General features: G+C 47.1%; 5 protein-coding genes across 5 annotated transcripts; 1 reads left to right on the forward strand and 4 right to left on the reverse strand.

The window, feature by feature from the left end:
* Nucleotides 1-828: 828 nt before the first annotated feature.
* Nucleotides 829-2,194, reverse strand: FOMMEDRAFT_165862 (uncharacterized protein; the record flags this gene model as incomplete). The annotated part of the gene is made up of 3 exons (XM_007263527.1): nt 829-1,133; nt 1,263-1,619; nt 1,678-2,194. 3 exons carry the CDS (start codon nt 2,192-2,194, stop codon nt 973-975), a joined length of 1,035 nt encoding a protein of 344 aa, XP_007263589.1. The 3' UTR covers nt 829-972.
* A 453-nt stretch (nt 2,195-2,647) lies between these two features.
* On the reverse strand, nt 2,648-6,164 carry FOMMEDRAFT_118512 (DUF221-domain-containing protein). The gene is made up of 9 exons (XM_007263528.1): nt 6,155-6,164; nt 5,935-6,093; nt 5,573-5,874; nt 4,465-5,511; nt 4,157-4,404; nt 3,974-4,101; nt 3,726-3,913; nt 3,388-3,671; nt 2,648-3,329 (listed from the first exon to the last, which is right to left on the reverse strand). Coding segments are annotated over exons 1-9 (2,892 nt in total). The 5' UTR covers nt 6,157-6,164; the 3' UTR covers nt 2,648-2,795.
* Nucleotides 6,165-7,688: 1,524 nt separating this feature from the next.
* On the reverse strand, nt 7,689-8,858 carry FOMMEDRAFT_77535 (WD40 repeat-like protein; the record flags this gene model as incomplete). The annotated part of the gene is made up of 2 exons (XM_007263529.1): nt 7,689-8,198; nt 8,292-8,858. Coding segments are annotated over 2 exons (1,077 nt in total), but the record flags the coding sequence as incomplete, so codon positions are not given.
* A 1,053-nt stretch (nt 8,859-9,911) lies between these two features.
* On the forward strand, nt 9,912-11,252 carry FOMMEDRAFT_131968 (uncharacterized protein; the record flags this gene model as incomplete). Its single annotated transcript, XM_007263530.1, has 4 exons — nt 9,912-10,029; nt 10,092-10,406; nt 10,528-10,892; nt 10,974-11,252. 4 exons carry the CDS (start codon nt 9,912-9,914, stop codon nt 11,250-11,252), a joined length of 1,077 nt encoding a protein of 358 aa, XP_007263592.1.
* Nucleotides 11,253-13,046: 1,794 nt separating this feature from the next.
* FOMMEDRAFT_26365 (glucose-6-phosphate isomerase) lies at nt 13,047-14,868 on the reverse strand (the record flags this gene model as incomplete). The annotated part of the gene is made up of 4 exons (XM_007263531.1): nt 13,047-13,091; nt 13,151-13,242; nt 13,296-14,795; nt 14,847-14,868. 4 exons carry the CDS (start codon nt 14,866-14,868, stop codon nt 13,047-13,049), a joined length of 1,659 nt encoding a protein of 552 aa, XP_007263593.1.
* Nucleotides 14,869-17,542: the final 2,674 nt, after the last annotated feature.

A 17,542-nucleotide genomic window follows, 5' to 3' on the forward strand; every position in this document is an offset into this window, starting at 1 on the left:
ACTTGTTGTAAAATACTCTAATACATTTATATTTAATTTAAGAATATATTTTGAGCATTAATAGGATTTATTGAGTATAGGGAGGACTAGGGAAAAATAGTTAGTTTTACACATTTTACCCCTCTCTCAATAAAGTAGAATGAATGGTTAATTTACAGAAAAGCTAGTATATAAATTAAGTATTAGTATATCCAACTGTAATAAACAGTTCTCCAAACTTAAATGTCTGGTTTTGAGGTAAGGAAAAAATTAAAATGAGAGATACAAAGAAAATCCATATTTTGTACTGTATCTCACTCAATTTTTACTCAATTTTCTTCATTCTTTTTGGTATATGAAATATATTCTAAAATAATGAATTTAGCAACTTATTCCACACATTTTCGTTGAGTTTTGGCTGAGATATGAGTTTTTTTGTGTTTTGGTACTTGATGTGACAAAAATCATGTGATTTTCATGTGTGACTATATTTATGAAAACAACTGTAAGATTTAAGAAAGGAATGAAAATACATGTGAAAAGAATAACGAACTCCTAGAGTCGTCGAATGTCTTCTAGAGCATGAACATTTTACACTGTGGTATATTCGCTGTGCATTTAAATGTATTCATAAGTTGCCAAACACGCCTTTCACATTTCACTCTTACACTGCTGCCGTCTGCGGATCAATGTGTAACCGAACGAAATTTTGTAGAACTGTCATTAGATGACAATATTTCCCATTTGGTAATAAGACAGTCCATTCTAATTGCCCACCGTGAATACAGACGCGCCGCCGGAATGTAAAGCGGGCGTGCAATCTTTGACCTACCCACACTTTATTTGGTTGGCATTACTATTTGTATGATTACCTGGCTTTTGAGCGTCGTGATAAACGTAAATAATCGTCTAATGATGCGACAGGCTATACTCGTTCGAATAGATTGCAAAACGAACTATAGCTGAAGTCCATGTGTAGCTCTATGACCTCTCTCATCTTCGACTAAACAGCATCCATGAAAGCGCCTCTATTATTGCCTTCCCATCTATAATCGAACTTCGGGAACTGCCTCGAATTGACGTCGACTTCCGCTTCGAACGATGAGTCACGTCGTCATTGGGATCGAAATGGAGCATTGCCAATTCGTCGTGTACTAAGCGGTACGAAGGTATCGGGAATTTAATGTATTAGGAATTAGTGGTACATTTGAGTTGAGACTGATTGCGGATCATTGCGCCGAAAAAAGGCACGTAGGATATGACAAAGTGGCGAAGCTACCTACCCGACTCCCGATTGTATGACCCAGCATCACCTGAACTATTCTCCGTGGCTTGACTTAAACCTGGAGACGATCTTCCTTCGTTCTGCTTCTGATCTTGTATTCGTCGAGATGCAAGCTGTAATTCGAGCTGCTCGAACGCACTTAGCGTCACCTGTCTCGCTTTTGCAGGGTCATGTACAGCGAGGTTGCGATCTGAAGCACCCTGCCTGCCACGACGGATTTGTGCTGGCCAAGTATTCTCTGGAATGCTTTTCTTGAATAGGGCAGCGCGAAGAGTTCCAAGAGCATTCTCATATGCCTCCTCTGCTTCATCATACAAATCGTAAACACAGACCGCGCAGCCAGACATGCAGCATTCTGTTGCAGCATACCAATATGAGTAAGGCAGGTGATCCAGAGTTTACAATGTACGTACCATCAGGTCCCGGAGGTTTCGGTTTTTCAGGTATGGCAAAGCCTGCAAATGTGAACGGAGTTTTACCCTTCCTCTTCACCGTGATCGGCGTTCCACCAGTTCCTGCAACAGCCGCCTCTGCGCTGGCATCCGCCTCATCCTCTTCATACTCCTCAATATCGCGCTCGTATGCTTCCTTCCCTCTCAGGGCACGTTCAAGGCGTGCGTATCTATGCGTGAGGTCCTGTCCTCCCCGCGCTGGGTGCTTCAATCGCTGTAACGGTTCAGAGGCAATCGGAGACGATGCTGGTGGCGGTGGAAGATGCCAGCTTTTGTCTGATTCACTGATCCTGCCAGCGGCACTTCGACTGGGACCGTTGTTGGATAACCAATGGCTAGTAGAAACCCTTCGCGGTTGTAATATTAAGTTACGAAACCCGTCTGCACATATGGGTCTTCGAGCCAAACTCCTGTGCAGTAGTCGTTCGTGACCAAAAGTGACGGCTCTGGCGAATGTGCCGGCCTTGATATGGATCATGCATAGACTGCGACCCCGAGGCGTACGTCTTCGAGTGACAACAATACTAGTGGTATGGTTAACTTGAAAGTGACGGGTCAAAAGAGCGACGTCGATCAGCCTCCTCTAAGCGGTGACGTCAGTATCATATCGTATGATCGCACGCACGGAAACTGAGACTAAAACTATAGAAAATAGAAAATAAAGTTCACTACGAAGGCGTTACCACGATGACATTATTATGATAGATATAATATGCAAGGATATTTGCGTCATGTAAAGATACTTACTCTGAAGCAGATCTCTGATTAGTCAATCCAATTATGTTATACAACATACATATCATGACATGAATGATCCGCTATATTGTCTCACTCATATGTCGACGGTGGGATAAGATGAGCAGGCTGGACACAGCAGCAGTTGTGAGACAAGTACACCCGCGAAGTAATGTATACGGAAAGAAATCGACAATCCTAATCGTGCCATTGATTGCAAGAAAGAGAGCAACAAATGCCGTGCTAATACATGAGTGAAGAACAGAAGTACAATGATAGTCAGATGGTGAAAATGTAATGGTCATCATTGCATCTTTGAGTCAAAATCGTCAGGCCAAGAGAAATCATGTGTATGTAAAGTCCTCGCCAGGTGGTGGTCCATCCACTTCGACCCTACCCTTCTCGTCCATCCGAGCATTCAACGAGCTTGCGTCGACGCCATCTTCTATGCAACCCCTCTCTTCTGCTTTGTGTAACACAAGTCGGTCAGCAGGTATCCAAACGATGCGTTGCGCCTCCACCGCTGCCGGATGGTAGAAGTCATTTACCTCCAGATCGGGCTGACCGTCACCGCGCGGGCGCACTAACCCTGTCCGCTCAGTCTTCTCAATATCTGACCTGCTACCTGTGGTATCCATGGATCTTTTCTCCACAGCTCTGCTGGAATCCGGTATGGACTTGGATTTGCCAGTCGGGCCACCATCACCAGTGGGATCTGAATCAGCGCGAGCCGCTCCTGAGGAAGAAGCGCGGTCATCGCCTACGGCCGCGAGTTCGTCAATATGTCCCGCCACGCCATGTGCTTTGTCGGCCAGCGAAAGGGGAAGGTAGTGTAGTAATGGTCCATATGAATTGTTGATCATCAAATTGAAAAGAGCCTTAATAAATCAAAGGATTAGAACGTCGCACACATACTCAGCTGGTATCGATCCTTACTGTGAACACGATCAAGACAATCATTAGAGCACCCTCCGGAATTGCACTTGGATTACCACTTGAATTTCTGGCAAGGAAGAACAAAGCAGCCAGGCAAATTTGTTGAATGTACAGCCCAACAAAGAGGTGCTGAATCGCCTTCGGGAAGAAAAGACCACCAGTATCGTGCGCAGCAGGCTGGTCGAACTGATACAAGAAGAGGTACTTGTAAAGTTGGTAGAAGAGGAAGAAAGTGGCGCATGCTAGACCATTGATAATAGGTGATATGACCGAATAAGTAACAGCTGTTGAAGTGTAATCAACAGGAAGCATTCAAGGCGGGAGAGAGAGTAACGCACTGATGACGACAATGAGTGTTGTTGCAGGGAACAGGGTTCCCCAGCTCACGTTCCTAAGCGTGTATCGAATGTTATACACTGATCGTGGAGTGCTACCCAGGATGAATAGCTTCGCATAATAGATAGCAAGAGGGACAGCTTGTAAGAAGCCAGCAGCTGCACCAGAAAGGCCTTGCAGAATAACATAACTGATAATGAAAAATGTCAGCCCAAATAATTTGTAGACTTCGTCAAAGGCAGATACGTACGTCAAGAAGAAGTTGGACGCTGATGGCAGGTTTTGTGCAAGAATAGTCGGAATCGACGTTGGGTTCTCTACTAGCTGGGGAAGCGCAGCAATGATCCCCGATGCAAGTGTGACGATCAAAAATGAGTGCTATTGAAGACTCTAATTAGTATCTGTTCAGGTATACGTAGCGTGAAACACTCACAATGATCTGGAAGATGAAGTAACGTGTCATCAAGCTCAACTCTAATCCACTCTGCCTCGGTATCCCTTCAAACCTTGCAAGGAGACGCAATACGGTCGGCAGCAGCATCATGAGCACCGCAAGCAAGACTGGTGGCAGGATACCCTGAATAATACCGACAACGGTGGGCGGCAGCTCGCATATCCACGCGAGCCAGCTGTAGGTACGACACAGCGAGGCAACATTTGAGACCGCCCCCACGAAAGCCACTTAAAGTTACGGTGGATCGGTCAGCTAGACGGAGACAGATGTAGAAGGCAAGGACTAACCAGGGAATGCCCAGCAAATGATTAAACCTGCTGTAGCCGCGTAACTAGCAACAAGTCTCAATTTCCTCTCGTAAGGATTTAATCCCAGGTTGCCCCAAATGATATCTGGAGGCGCTACACCGATGTCACGTTCCGTCATGCGGTATGGTTCATGGTGCACAAGAACCTGAGCTGCCATGTGAGCTGCTGCTTGATTGTGGAAAAGGACGAACGCGCTGTTCAAGGGCGGGTAGGTCAAGCGTGAACGGTCAACGACCGACGAGTCAGGTTCGCCACCGCTCGAGGTGGCGCCCTCCCCATCGGACGTCGGAGAAGTAGGAGAAGAGGTATTCTGCTTTTCTGGTACTCCAGGAAATGTAGGTGATGCTTGAGATGCCTGACCAGGCGTAGGTCCTCTTTTTCCAAAAGGAACGCGTTGCATCAACCCCACAACGCCTCCAATCTTCAATTTATGCACTCCGTGGTCGCGCGAGAGCGCCTCCTCCTCGCGTAGAACCTTACGTCCCCTCTCGAGTTCCGCCGTCGTATTTGCAATTTCCTCCCGAGCCCATTGAATTGTATCGACTTTATTACCGGCGAGGAACGCCGGCAGAATCTTTCCCTTCGGAACTTTATGGCTTGGGCGCTTGTCCTCAGGCACGAGTGCGTCTGACGTCAGAGGTGTCTTCGCGGTTCCATTTCCGCTTTCAACGTCGCTATTAGATTCAGCGGATTTAGACGAGGCCTTAAGTTGTTTTGCGTGTGCTTTCGTCGCGGCTTTCAAAAGTTGCGTTTCCGCCGACTCAAGCTTATTAAGAGCCTTCATACGCCGATCGTACAGGGGGGGCAAGTCACCAAGGTCGCGGTTAATCCAAACCTTCTTAACGCCTCCGGGGACATGTGCAAATACCTCTGCAATGGCACGCTCGGACAGGTATCGTGGAGGTACGCCAGTGATCAAAACAGTGTTTGCTTGCGCGGTACAAGCAAACGCTGGGTCAACAAGGTACTGCTGACGGGTTGTCACGAAATTCTGCATCTCCTTTTTGATATTGTACCAGATCCAGACTGAATCCGAATACTTCAGCGAACGCGTAAAAACATTCTGAGACGGAAACGGAAAACCCACAGGTAAAGAACCAGGTCAGGATTATGTGTGCCGCATAACGATCTTGTGCATCTGTGCCTATGTTACCAAACGTGAATCGATCGAGGCCAGTTTTGCCATTGCTATTATTTACGCTGGTAACAGGTAACAGGACTATCCAAGAGATGATCCAGATTGGCAGAAGGATCTTGACTATCATGCGGAGGTATCGGACGAAGAAGTAAGCATCCATGCCATTTGACTGGCGAATATCCTGGTAGTCAGCCTTCCATACAGATATTGGCCATCCAAGGATAAATGAGGAGAGAGGGCGGCTCCGTTTGCTGCGGAGATGAAATACTTGTCAATGGGTGCAAATAGAGAAATAGATAACAAAGACAAACGCTTCGGCAACGAGGAAAGTACGCGGTTCATAGATGGACTTGAACCGCTTGCGAACGACGGTGAAGACGAGAAGTTCTGCACCGAACACGGCTGCATTAAGCCATAGTGCGGTCTCGAACGTCTTTGTCGACGCCTCACTTGCGGAACTTATTTCCGACCTGTAGCAGAGAGATGAAATAAGTCGAGCTGGAAAAGCGAAGAAAAAGGACGGGAATGTACATTGTGCTGTTGGCGGTCGAGGAAGAAACAAGGGAGAAAAGGTGGGATGGTTAGATGACGATGGACAAGCATAATTTATAGCGTGGAGCCGCATGCCTGGAGGACGAGCAATGGTCTGAGACCCCGGATAAGCCTTCCCGAATTTAGTGTAGGTTACGTAACATAATACAAACCCTTTTTTTAGGAAAAAGACAATGAAGGATCGACAGAAGCATGACGTATTCAAAGCATCCCAGATTCCTATTTCAAAACCAGTCCGTCTGACTGGCCCCACATATCAGACAGCGAACCCTCGATCGTTGGCACTCTCTGCACGACAACCATGAACGCACAGGAACACTCATCGTCTTTTCTCTCTTGGTATCTTTCTATTTCAGGGCTGTCGGCCCCCGGATATTGGTCAGGCAACACTTCGCTTCCACAAGCACAAGTCCAAGTTCCACCGTGCATTTTCACTAGGCCATTTCTCACATAGCTGCAGCAGTGCTTTCCATCTCGTTCTCTCGCTTCCTCCTCTTTGTCGTCCCGGCTCGGGACAGGCAATTCAGTCACAGTTTACTGGGGCCTGTTTGCTATACGACAAGTTCATATCTGAATTGACCTGCTGCACGGCTTCAGCCGCAAACAAGGCTCCGGGAGCAGAACAAACGCTTCAGTTCTTTTGTGAAGCCGGAAAAGCCCCAATACGGAATGTAGCGGACCGAGTAAACACGGTTAGAGCGTTCTAGACTGAGGGAACACGCGTCATCTATTGAATACGGATTGAACAAGTCTTGCCCACGGTCCGTTGTGATATCAGAAACCATGTTTAAGAAAAGCATTTACTGAATGAGTATATCACCTGGTCTCTGAGGACATCAATAATTAGTGGCTTGTCCGTCTAAATTTCCGGTCTTCAGCATCTTACCAGTCAAATCGGAGCTGGAGCCACCCGCACCACCAAAGGTGACAGGAAGCTTGGAAGATTTAGAGTTTATCCGTTACTTACTGCAGTATATTAGAAATACTCCATCGTGTAATATTGCAATGCATTACCATAATACATAGACTTTTGCTTGAACCAGGAGTCAAATTCTCAGCTGAAGTGCATTGCCATTATGCACAAAATTGTATAGTGCATTGAGCATAGCCGTATACCAACATTATACAATGACATATACGATGAAACCTGTCTACCAGCACAACGGGGGACTCAAAATTTCATGCTTATTGACAGGTTCCACTGTACTTCTAGTACAATTTCTTCATGCGCAGTGTCAGTGCAGTAGTTGGTCCCATCTAATACTAACGTAATTTCATTCTCAACAGTGCATTGCGACAAAATGCTATTCTGTATCGTCATAAGGAGGCTCTAGGTCTTGCTCACGAGTAGTAAAATATCGAAATTAATCCTACGAATACATGTGTGTTTACGCATTACTTCAGCTCAGAATACAAACACCAATGACACCAATTCTCGAGTGAAAAGACAGTAAGAGTAAGCCAGGAACAGCATCATAACCGAGAAACGCCGAAAGAGTAGGTACGGAGAACCCTACCGGATCATACTCTGCAGCCGACTGTGCTCATCGTGAGGAGGGGAATTCTGCTTCCCGAAAATCTTAAACATGCGAATCGAGTCGTCGGATCCGCACGTTACAATCCGAGTTCCATCTGGACTCAAGCAACTATGCGTGATACGTCCGTGTGCCGGGTCAAACACCTTGCCCACCAGATTGCCACGCGGATAATTGTGTACAAGTATTGAATGCCTTCGGGGCGCCGGGTACACACCATCCAAGCCAGGTTCTGCAGGAGCGAAGGCATATCCGTGTGTCGACACGATTTCGCGACAACTCTGCGAAAAGTGCAGCGAGGTCACTTGCGAATGAGTAGGTATCACGGTGCTTCGCGCACAACCGCGTACGACGTCCCAGAATCGGATTGTCCCATCCTTTGTTCCACCGCCAGATGCAAGCATATCTGGCGCCCAGGGACACCATGCGAATGCCTTCACGGTCGAAAGATGTCGTCGCACCCGCCAACGACAGCTTATGTTGTTTAGCTCTGGATTACTGTCACTATTCCGTCCTATTTCTGGACTCGCGCTGAAGTCAGGATCGGAGCTCGATGGAGGGGGAAGCTCGTATCCGTGAACAGTCGCAATGGGGTTGGGCCTGTCCATTCGCGCGTCCCAGCAAGCAACGACGCCATCTCCACCACCTGTTGCGAGAAATCGGCCGTCAGAGTTCCACTCAACACCGCAGATCCGCGAACGATGCGACCGAATAACTCTGCCTCCTCTTTGTTCTCGAACATCGAACTGACGAAGCTGACCTGACTGATAGCCAACCGCAAAGACGTTCGAGTCCTGCCAGCTGAGATCTCCAACAAAGTCTTTCTGCCGATGTGCCTTGTATTCGCGAAGGCATTCATGTGATTCAGGATTGTACAAGCGAACTAAACCGCAGTCAAGTCCGACGCCCAGCGTTGTTGACGAGGGACTCCAAGCTATGCATGTCACAGTCTCCTCTGGATCAAGCGAGACGACACGCGAAATATTTTGCGTCTGCATATTACGGTATACGACGGAAGAGTTCATCGCTACAGCCAGTAGATCAGTTTTGCTCCAATCTGCCAGGCGGGTGTAGAAGTCGTCGCGAAGCCCTGGTGCGCCAAGGCACGTTTCAGGAGACGTGATTAGATTAGTCGAAGCGGAAGCGACAGATACTGGGGCGGCCGATTCGTAGAGGCCACGAGTTAGTCGTTGGAGTTCTTTACGATATGGGACAATGCTCCTTGTGTATTTCGTTGGTTCCACATTCTCTACTGCGTGGAAGCATAGTCGCTTATCACCAGCTTCTCCTAGTAGCTTTGCCAATCTCCTTGATCGTGGGGTTGCAGTTAATGGTATGCTAAGCCCGGAAGACGAAGCAACGAAGCGGTCATGCTAGTCATCCTTACTCAGCGCAAGACCGACTGACGAAGAGAATATGCGCACCAGGGACTTGCCCCTATAGGCCAGTCGACGATCACTCGGACCTTCTACCTCATCCTGCAGGATCGCAAGACTTGCCATTGAACTGCGTCGACGTCTCCTGGAAGTGTCATTGTTTCGTATGCGGAAAGGTGTAAGCTTCGCATCGAGTTTGAATAACGGACTTTCGTCGTCTGAGCTGGAGGCAATGTCAGCACCTAGGAGTTCCGGTAGTAAGAATGGGAAATTTCACCTTTCCATGATACCATCCCAACAGGAGGCGTTGACCCGAATGCCTTTAACTAGATGGATGTAGTCCGTAGATATATGTACTTACGACCAGCCAACACTTGCCCTAAGCGCGCGGCGACACCACGACCACGTGACCAATAATGGTAAGAAAGTGTACTCCACAATGCTACGAGTACGAGTACAAACGCATGAAACAACGAAAAAAATGCTGCATAATTATACTGTAGTTATTATTCCCTTGCCTATGTATACCATCCGCCTTTTAGTTACCCAGGTTCTAAATTGACATAGCAAATAGACAATCCAGGCGTCATTTATGTACTCTTTATCCGCCTGTCCAGTTTCCCCCTTCCTTCCTTTTGCCTTAGATACACAAGGGCTTCTTTTGTTATCGGTCAAACAACTAGCAGAGGAAAGATGATGAAAACCCTCCTGTACGTGTACCGTCAATTATCGTCATAGATACCACGTGACTATATCACGTGCCTCCAGAGACTGGACTTTTTTCAGCCCAGCGGAAGTACGACCGAGGGACAGCTCGTTCAACTGATGTCGTGTGCTCTCCCTTCCTTAAGACTATCACCCAAACATGTCTTTAAGTCTCGATGGAAGTGCATTTACTCATCGGACGTGCGGAAAGGAGCCATAGGAAAATGCACCGGCACAGGTGAGCCGCGAGAGTGTTTGCGCTGTCTTTAGCGAAAAGTAGCTAAACGGAAGTCTGTGTAGTCGTTGCTGCGCGGAGATACACAGCAGTAGCAGCAGCCGCGAATCTTTCAAGCGGCTCACAACAAAATGCAGTGGGATATCTGGACGAGGGGGAGGACGACGATGCGAACAACCATGACAGGCGGTATGCCAGAGGCTCGGAGAGTGTACCGTACCCAAAACAGCGACCGAAAGCAGACCCCAAACCACTTGTCGAGTACCTCCAGAGAATTTTTCCGCCGCTGGTGTTTCCGGATACCGTTGCTACACAAATGCTTACTCACATTAGCGCGAAGGAGGCTTGGGCTGGACATAATGCACGGCTTGCGTTTGTTGGTACGTTCTTTACATATTCGTGTACTTGTTTGGTCAGTTTGTTTGACGGCTCGTGTTCCGATATCGATTTTTGCTTCTGGCGTTTGTGGCAACGATAACAACTATACCGATGTGCATAAAGGCCGACGCGTTCTTGAATCCTACCTACTTCTATTCCTCCATTCGGCATCACAGCAACTCTCCCGGACAACCTCTCCTCCCATCTTTCCCGACAAGACGTTCAACTTTGACCTCATTGCATATAGAGCATTGCGCACACATCTTCTAGGTGAATTGGTTGGACCACAGTGGGATTTAGCTCGCGCAGTGTTATGGACTCCTGCAGTCCCTTCGATCGGTAGTGCGAACAACCATTTCTCCGAGGCTGGAGGAAGACTGCACGGTACTCCGGCTGCTTTGGAACGCCCAGGGTTATATAAGGTGGGGTTATATAAAGTTGCTGGTACAACGGTCCAAGGCATCATGGGAGGAATATTTCATCAGTTCGTAAGTCTTGCTTCCTTTTAGCATTCTTTGTAGCTCTCTGTCGTCTTGTAAGTGGCTGACATAGATGCTTAATTACTTCAGGGCGGAGCTGTAGCTCAACGAGTCTTTCATACAAGACTTCTACCGCACATTTTATGTCCAGGGTCTCCCATTGGATTACATGACGCCTTCCATTCTGCCGCATTAGAGATGCAATCGCGTATGGGGGGCTCTGATGGACTTCTAATGGCTGACGCGCCTCAGCAGCATACTAACGAAGCGCAGCCGCTCGCGTTGTCCGATGAGACACCTCGCCAACGGTCCGCTTCTCGTTCCACAGAGGAAGCGACGCTTATGCAAAAGCGACGTATCGTGTCGTGAGTATTAATGGACCTTTCCCTGTCGGAAAGTTGGAAAGCTAACTCTGACCGTTTGTGTAGGTCCAGATAGTATGGCGTTCTGATACGTCTGCCTCCGTTTTCCCGTCGTGCCTACTTACGCTAGCGTCTACCCGCTAGTAGTACACTACTTGCCGCACACAGCATATTTCAAGGATTATCTAACGGCGAGGTCTACTCAGCTTTGTCTCGGGCTTAGAAGGCATTAAGCCATAGTCGCCACCGCAATTTACATAAAGCACCTTGTCATGTTTGGTATAATAATACTCACAATGCAATCTACACCTAAAGCATTACTTGATTTAGTCATTTTCTTACCTCCTCTAGCATCACCAGTTCTGTCTCTTGTGGCACGCATGGATAACTCTCAAAATGACGTTTCCTCTTGTAAGCTGTCTGGGCATCACAGGCAGTTCTTGTCCGCTGGGTATCGACAACGATACTTACACTACCGCGATTCTATACCTTCACTTTGCGCTCTCCTTTACATCTGATATAAACGGAAAGGCCTGCTGACGGGATTTTATTTGCACTTGGTTAGCAGCGTGTCCCTAGCTTGCGCGAACTTCATCAAACGGACTGTTAATGGAAGCAAAATTAGATTGCGAATTTATAGTTTCGGTTTCCGACGATTCATTGGCAAAGTTAGGCCATCGTCGTGCTCGCGTCCGGATGCCAAGCTATTGTTTCCGCGTCTGTTTAGGCCTGGAAGTTAATACAGTAAGTAAATGGTACAGGAAAACTAAATTTCTGGCGTTATGAACGCTAATTGAATGAAGCATCATTGGAGGGGAACAAATGCAATGTGCTATCATCATTGGCGCCATCGTATTGCATTGTGACTGATTTAAAGCTGACGCGGTTCCCGATTCAAGAGGCAATTACCCTCCTGTCCCAACTTCGCGCACTCAAAAAGATGAGTACTGATATAGAGAATCTAGATCTTAAAGAAGATGGTTGGCATAAGACGGAACTGACAGGAATGAGCTTTAAGAAATATTCTTTCGTCGATAAGGGTACAGAGGCCTCGTTAAAGGAAATATTTGGTGGGATTGTCTCCATTGTTCCTCGTATCGTGCAAGTCAACCGACAAATATCCTTGTAGATAATTACAATGGGATCGTTAATATATGGGTAAAAAATAATCAATATATTGCTGAGTGTAAGTCTGATAACAGGACCGCCCAGAAGGTGTATGGCAATGCTCATTCTGAATGACAGTGCACAATGGAACAAGATCAATTACATCAGAGAGCCTTGAGGGTGCTGTGGAAGGCCTGAAAAATAAAGTACTGCGTAAGTTTCACTAGTAAGATTATTAGTCTACGATTCATTACTCTGATACAGCTCCTGCAAGTCCGAACAAAGAGAAGCGCAGAAGATTTTCTCTCGTTGGCAAACCTAAATCGAATACGTTGTAACCAACGGGTCATGACATTGTCCGCAGAAGATATGAAAAGAGCTAGCATATTGTAGTCCCCATAGAACCTGTCCACTGTGAACTCATGCAGAATACATATAAAACTCGGATCCGAATAATACGTAGTTCCACGCGTGCGACCAACGGCTGAACCTGAGCTCTCGTGAGATCACTAGTGTATTTACCCATCATCAAAGCACGGTGACCAAGAATTGTATAGTAATGCAACGTTTACTCGTTACACAATTTTCTATCTGTATTTGAGAGACCTGCCATTCAAAGTCTATATTCCGTCTGTTGCTTTGCTACAATCATATTGTACTTCACTATCACAGTGCCTTCTTTTGATCGCATATCTTACTCTTTGCGGTATTTCTGGTAGTAGTGGATGAGGCCCGTTGTCTGGCGAATAAACCACCCATCAGAACCATATTTATGCAGAAGTGGGCGAGTATACTCACCGAGGAGTCGTGTCCGGTAACATCTGATGGTTTATCAAGCTGTGCAAGGATAGCCTTTGCGAGAACCTTGCCAAGTTCGACACCCATTTGGTCTAGACGCATATAATCAGTTCAGCAAGTATAATGGAAGGAGCTAAGCGCCCACCGAAGGAGTTGATGCCCCAGACAACACCCTGGACGAAAATCTTATGCTCGTAGAGTGCAATCAGGGCACCAAGTGTCGAAGGCGTGAGTAAGGGGAAAATGATACTGTTGCTGGGACGATTGCCTTCGAAGACCTTCGATTTGACGAGCGTGTCTGATGCACCACTGCCAAGTTCTGCTCGTACCTGCTCCTCCGACTTACCAAAGGCCAGTGCTTCAGGCTGTGCGAAGAAGTTACTTAACAAAATACGGTGATGCTTTGAGTTCGCAATAGGATTGTGCGTAGTTGCCGGTGCAAGAAAGTCCGCAGGAACAAGTTTTGTTCCCTGATGCAAGAGCTGGTAAAACGAATGCTGGCCATTCGTACCAGCCGCTCCCCAAATAATCGGTCCAGTTTGATAGTTGACTCGTTGCCCAGACTTTGTGATAAACTTCCCGTTCGATTCCATGTCACCCTGCTGGAAGTAGTCTGCAAATTTGTGCAGATATTGGTCGTACGGAAGTAATACGTGCGTCTGTGCACCGTAGAAGTCGTTGTACCAGATGCCGAGGACTGCGAGAATGACGGGCAAGTTATTTTCAAGAGGCGTCTCACGGAAATGATTGTCCATGCCATGTGCACCCTTGAGAAGCGCCTCGAAGTTGTCATAACCGATAACAAGTGCTATAGACAGACCAATGGCAGACCACAAAGAGTAACGTCCTCCGACCCAATCCCAGAACTGGAACATGTTCTCCGCAGATATACCAAATGAAGTTACGGCCTTGGTGTTCGTGCTCAGAGCGACAAAGTGCTTCGCGACATGTGCTTTGTCTTTCGCACGCTCAAGGAACCACTCACGCGCGCTCTCCGCATTGGTTATCGTCTCCTGTGTCGTAAACGTCTTGCTAGCAACTATGAACAGCGTCGTCTCCGCATCGCATAAACGCAGGGTCTCCGCGAGATGTGTGCCGTCGATGTTGGATACAAAGTGAGCATCCAGATCACGCTTCGCATATGGCTTGAGTGCTTCAGTAACCATGACGGGTCCGAGATCAGATCCTCCAATTCCTATATTCACGATTGTCTTAATTGGTTTTCCCGTATAGCCTTTCCATGTACCGCTTCGGACTGCCTCGGTAAAGGATCGAATGTGGTCGAGCACCTTGGACACATCCTCAGTACCAGACTCTGGAATATTCCATTGACTGAAGTTACGAAGTGCTACGTGCAATACTGCGCGGTCCTCGGAGGTGTTAATATGCTTGCCACTGAACATTGCATCACGCTCCTGCTCAACACCTGCCTCACGAACTAGGTCAAAGAGAGCACTCAGGATTGGCTCAGTGACGAGATTTTTTGAGTAATCGAGCAGAAATGTGGTCGATTGATCGTCTTTCGACGTGTATTCCTTGCTGAATTTCTTGAACCTGCTCGGGTCCTGCGCGAAGAGTTCCTTGAGGATCAGTTTTGAATGTTGCTCATTGTAGATCTGCTGCAGCTTTTTCCAGGCAGAGTATTCTGTTGTGCGACATTAGCCTGTGAAATGTAAGTGCTGCAGAGAAGTTATACCAGATGCAAGCGTTCCAGGCATGATTGCAGATGGTTGTGGTGGACGGATGAGCTGCGTCAAGGTCACTTTCGGTGGTGGTTAAATGCGCCTGATCTCACCATTTCCCACGTTCGCCACGCAATAACCGAAGCGGATACCATGTTGAGTAACTCATCACATTCTACTCACTCCCTTGCCTACTTTCCGTCGAGACTGTCGTTATGCATTCAGACTGATCGCGACCGGCACGAGAAACTGTGTGCGAATGATGACCTTACAATGTCCTCAGTGGGGAGTCTTGCTCACAAAATCCTGCGACTAACGACGATGCCGTTCACAGTCTGATATTGCCTTTCGCTGAATCGGAAGGCATCCAGCATCACTTAGCAGCTAGAGTTACACAGCCTAATTTATTCTGAACGCTATACTACAGTGCTGCTGACCTATACTAGTACTCTGCAGGCACGTCTATGATATGAGCCAAGCCGAATATTGTTGGGTTGTTTTTTCAGCATATATCCATCTGAAATATCAGAAAGAAAAAACTTCGACTGTCACGTTAGACAAGGTAAATGGAATCCAGTATCTCTTGATTTGAAAGTAGAGAAAATGTAGCATATGATTGCTTCTACGAATGCACTCATCCCCTAATATCGAAACCCCCTGGATTGATCCTATTCGTGATGATGTGTGAGTATGCACCTGTATGTCCGACTGGTTTCAATAGTTCGGGCCCACAAGCAATGCTTAAATTATTTGATTCTGGGTCTCTGTAGGATGGTCTCGATAGCAGTGTCTCACAGCATGTTATTTTTTGACACCTTAGTTAAAGGTATTACCATTGTCGACCAATGTCACTACTGCTAACAGGGGCACTGATAACGGCAGTATAATATAAATATTCACAGCGTTCAGATGATATCTATGATGTAATCTACGCACAAAAATACATTGGTAAGTCGCCAACGCAATATGTTACAAGGCTAAGGTCGCTTTGAGTGTTGTAGATTATCACTAGTAAGAAGACGGTAGTAGGACTAATATTACGCTATGCACTATTGAATAAGGTATTCGGGCATGTTCATACTGACTTGAAATTGAGCAGGAAAATTTACATCATTGCAATGTCGTGTTTTGACTACTAATAATGCAAGTATTTAATTTTAGCACAGTTTGATACCAAAGTTCAAACTGTTCGGAAGATGTCGGCGATATGACAAACAATAACAAAGTCACACTCTAATTTCTGATGAAATCATCACCGTCAGTCACGGAGACCACGTCACGCCCCGTTGGAAGTTTGAGCAGGTCCGCATCAAGCCTAGGTTGATTCATCTATCCCCCTCTCTCTTCATCTCAGGCATTATCTTCTACACCGACAGCGTAAGCCCTTTTCTCCCGCTATCTGTGGCATTTTTTGCCACCAACTTATCCAAGAGGCTCCCGGTAAATCTCGTTTGATACTTGTGCGACACTCCGGCATCAGTGATGAAAAACGGGCTTGACGACGTGGATGGTAGTGTGCAGCCACCACCCCCAAAGAGGATTAAATTAGAGGAAGAGTGAGTATCACTATTTTACTGACGGCATGTATGCGTTTTCCTTGAATCATCTCATTATCCTAGTTCAACCACAGATGCCGCATTACTATCAAAGAAGAGACTCGGAAAAGGCGGGCAAAGAAAATTACCTAAGTCTACCCTGGAGGAGCGGGCGCTTATTCTTCTCAATGACGATCGTATAAGTGCCGTGGAACCACAGCAGGTACTTTGCAGGATGTGCGGTCACTGGGTGAAACTATTTAAACATACCGACTACTCACCAGCGAATTGGAGAACTCATGCGGAGAAATGCGAACCTCGTACAGCGTGCGTGTAAAATTTTCAGATTTATGGTTGTTACTCAAAAGTAAATGTTGTATTGCGTTACCGTGGTGCAGTTGGAAAGCTCGTGTTCAAGCAGAGCCGGGGGATGCATTCACTCTGACAATCCCTTCGCTTACTCCCGCAATGCTCGTACCGCCGGAAGCACTCACATCCATCTCATCCCCGCCGCTTCCGCCTCCCTCGACTTCGCCGATATCCAAACTTCCAAACGCAACTAGCAGTCCCGTTTTCAGTCCACAACTGAAGGAACTCCTCAACCCCGGACCTGGAGAGAAACCTACACATCGACGGCCGACAAAAACAACCGTAGAGCGGCAGAGTGCACTTGAGAACGATCCACGTTGTAAGGAGCCCGGAGCACATGTCGTGCTCTGTAAAATGTGCGGCCAGTGGGTTAAACTTCATAACACGAGGGAATACGACCTGTGGAATTGGCTCCGACATGCGGAGAAATGCGAAGTAAAGAATGGATGGGTACTGTCCAATTCAGCAGCACTGCAGACTCTTGCACCTGTCTCTGGGGCAGGCCGATTGGAGGGTAACTGTTTCTTAAGTTCGGTATCTGCTCCTGTGGCGTCCGAAACGATTGTGGTTCAGCCGTCTCCACAACATGTAGAGAAAGGTTTAGATGTTTCCACTACTCAAACTACCAGTATGGATGCCTCAGCGAATCATGGCTCCAGACATGCTAGTATTCTGGCTTCAGATCGGTCACTTTCGAAAGATCCACCCAGCCCGTCTGATACCCGATTAAATACAGGCTTGAGTCTCACCCAGCATCGGGGAAGCGATACGTTCCAGCCTGCGGACAGTGGCTTGCAAAGTGTGGA

This window comes from Fomitiporia mediterranea, assembly GCF_000271605.1.
Source record: "Fomitiporia mediterranea MF3/22 unplaced genomic scaffold FOMMEscaffold_3, whole genome shotgun sequence".
In the NCBI taxonomy this organism is placed as follows: Eukaryota; Fungi; Basidiomycota; class Agaricomycetes; order Hymenochaetales; family Hymenochaetaceae; genus Fomitiporia; species Fomitiporia mediterranea.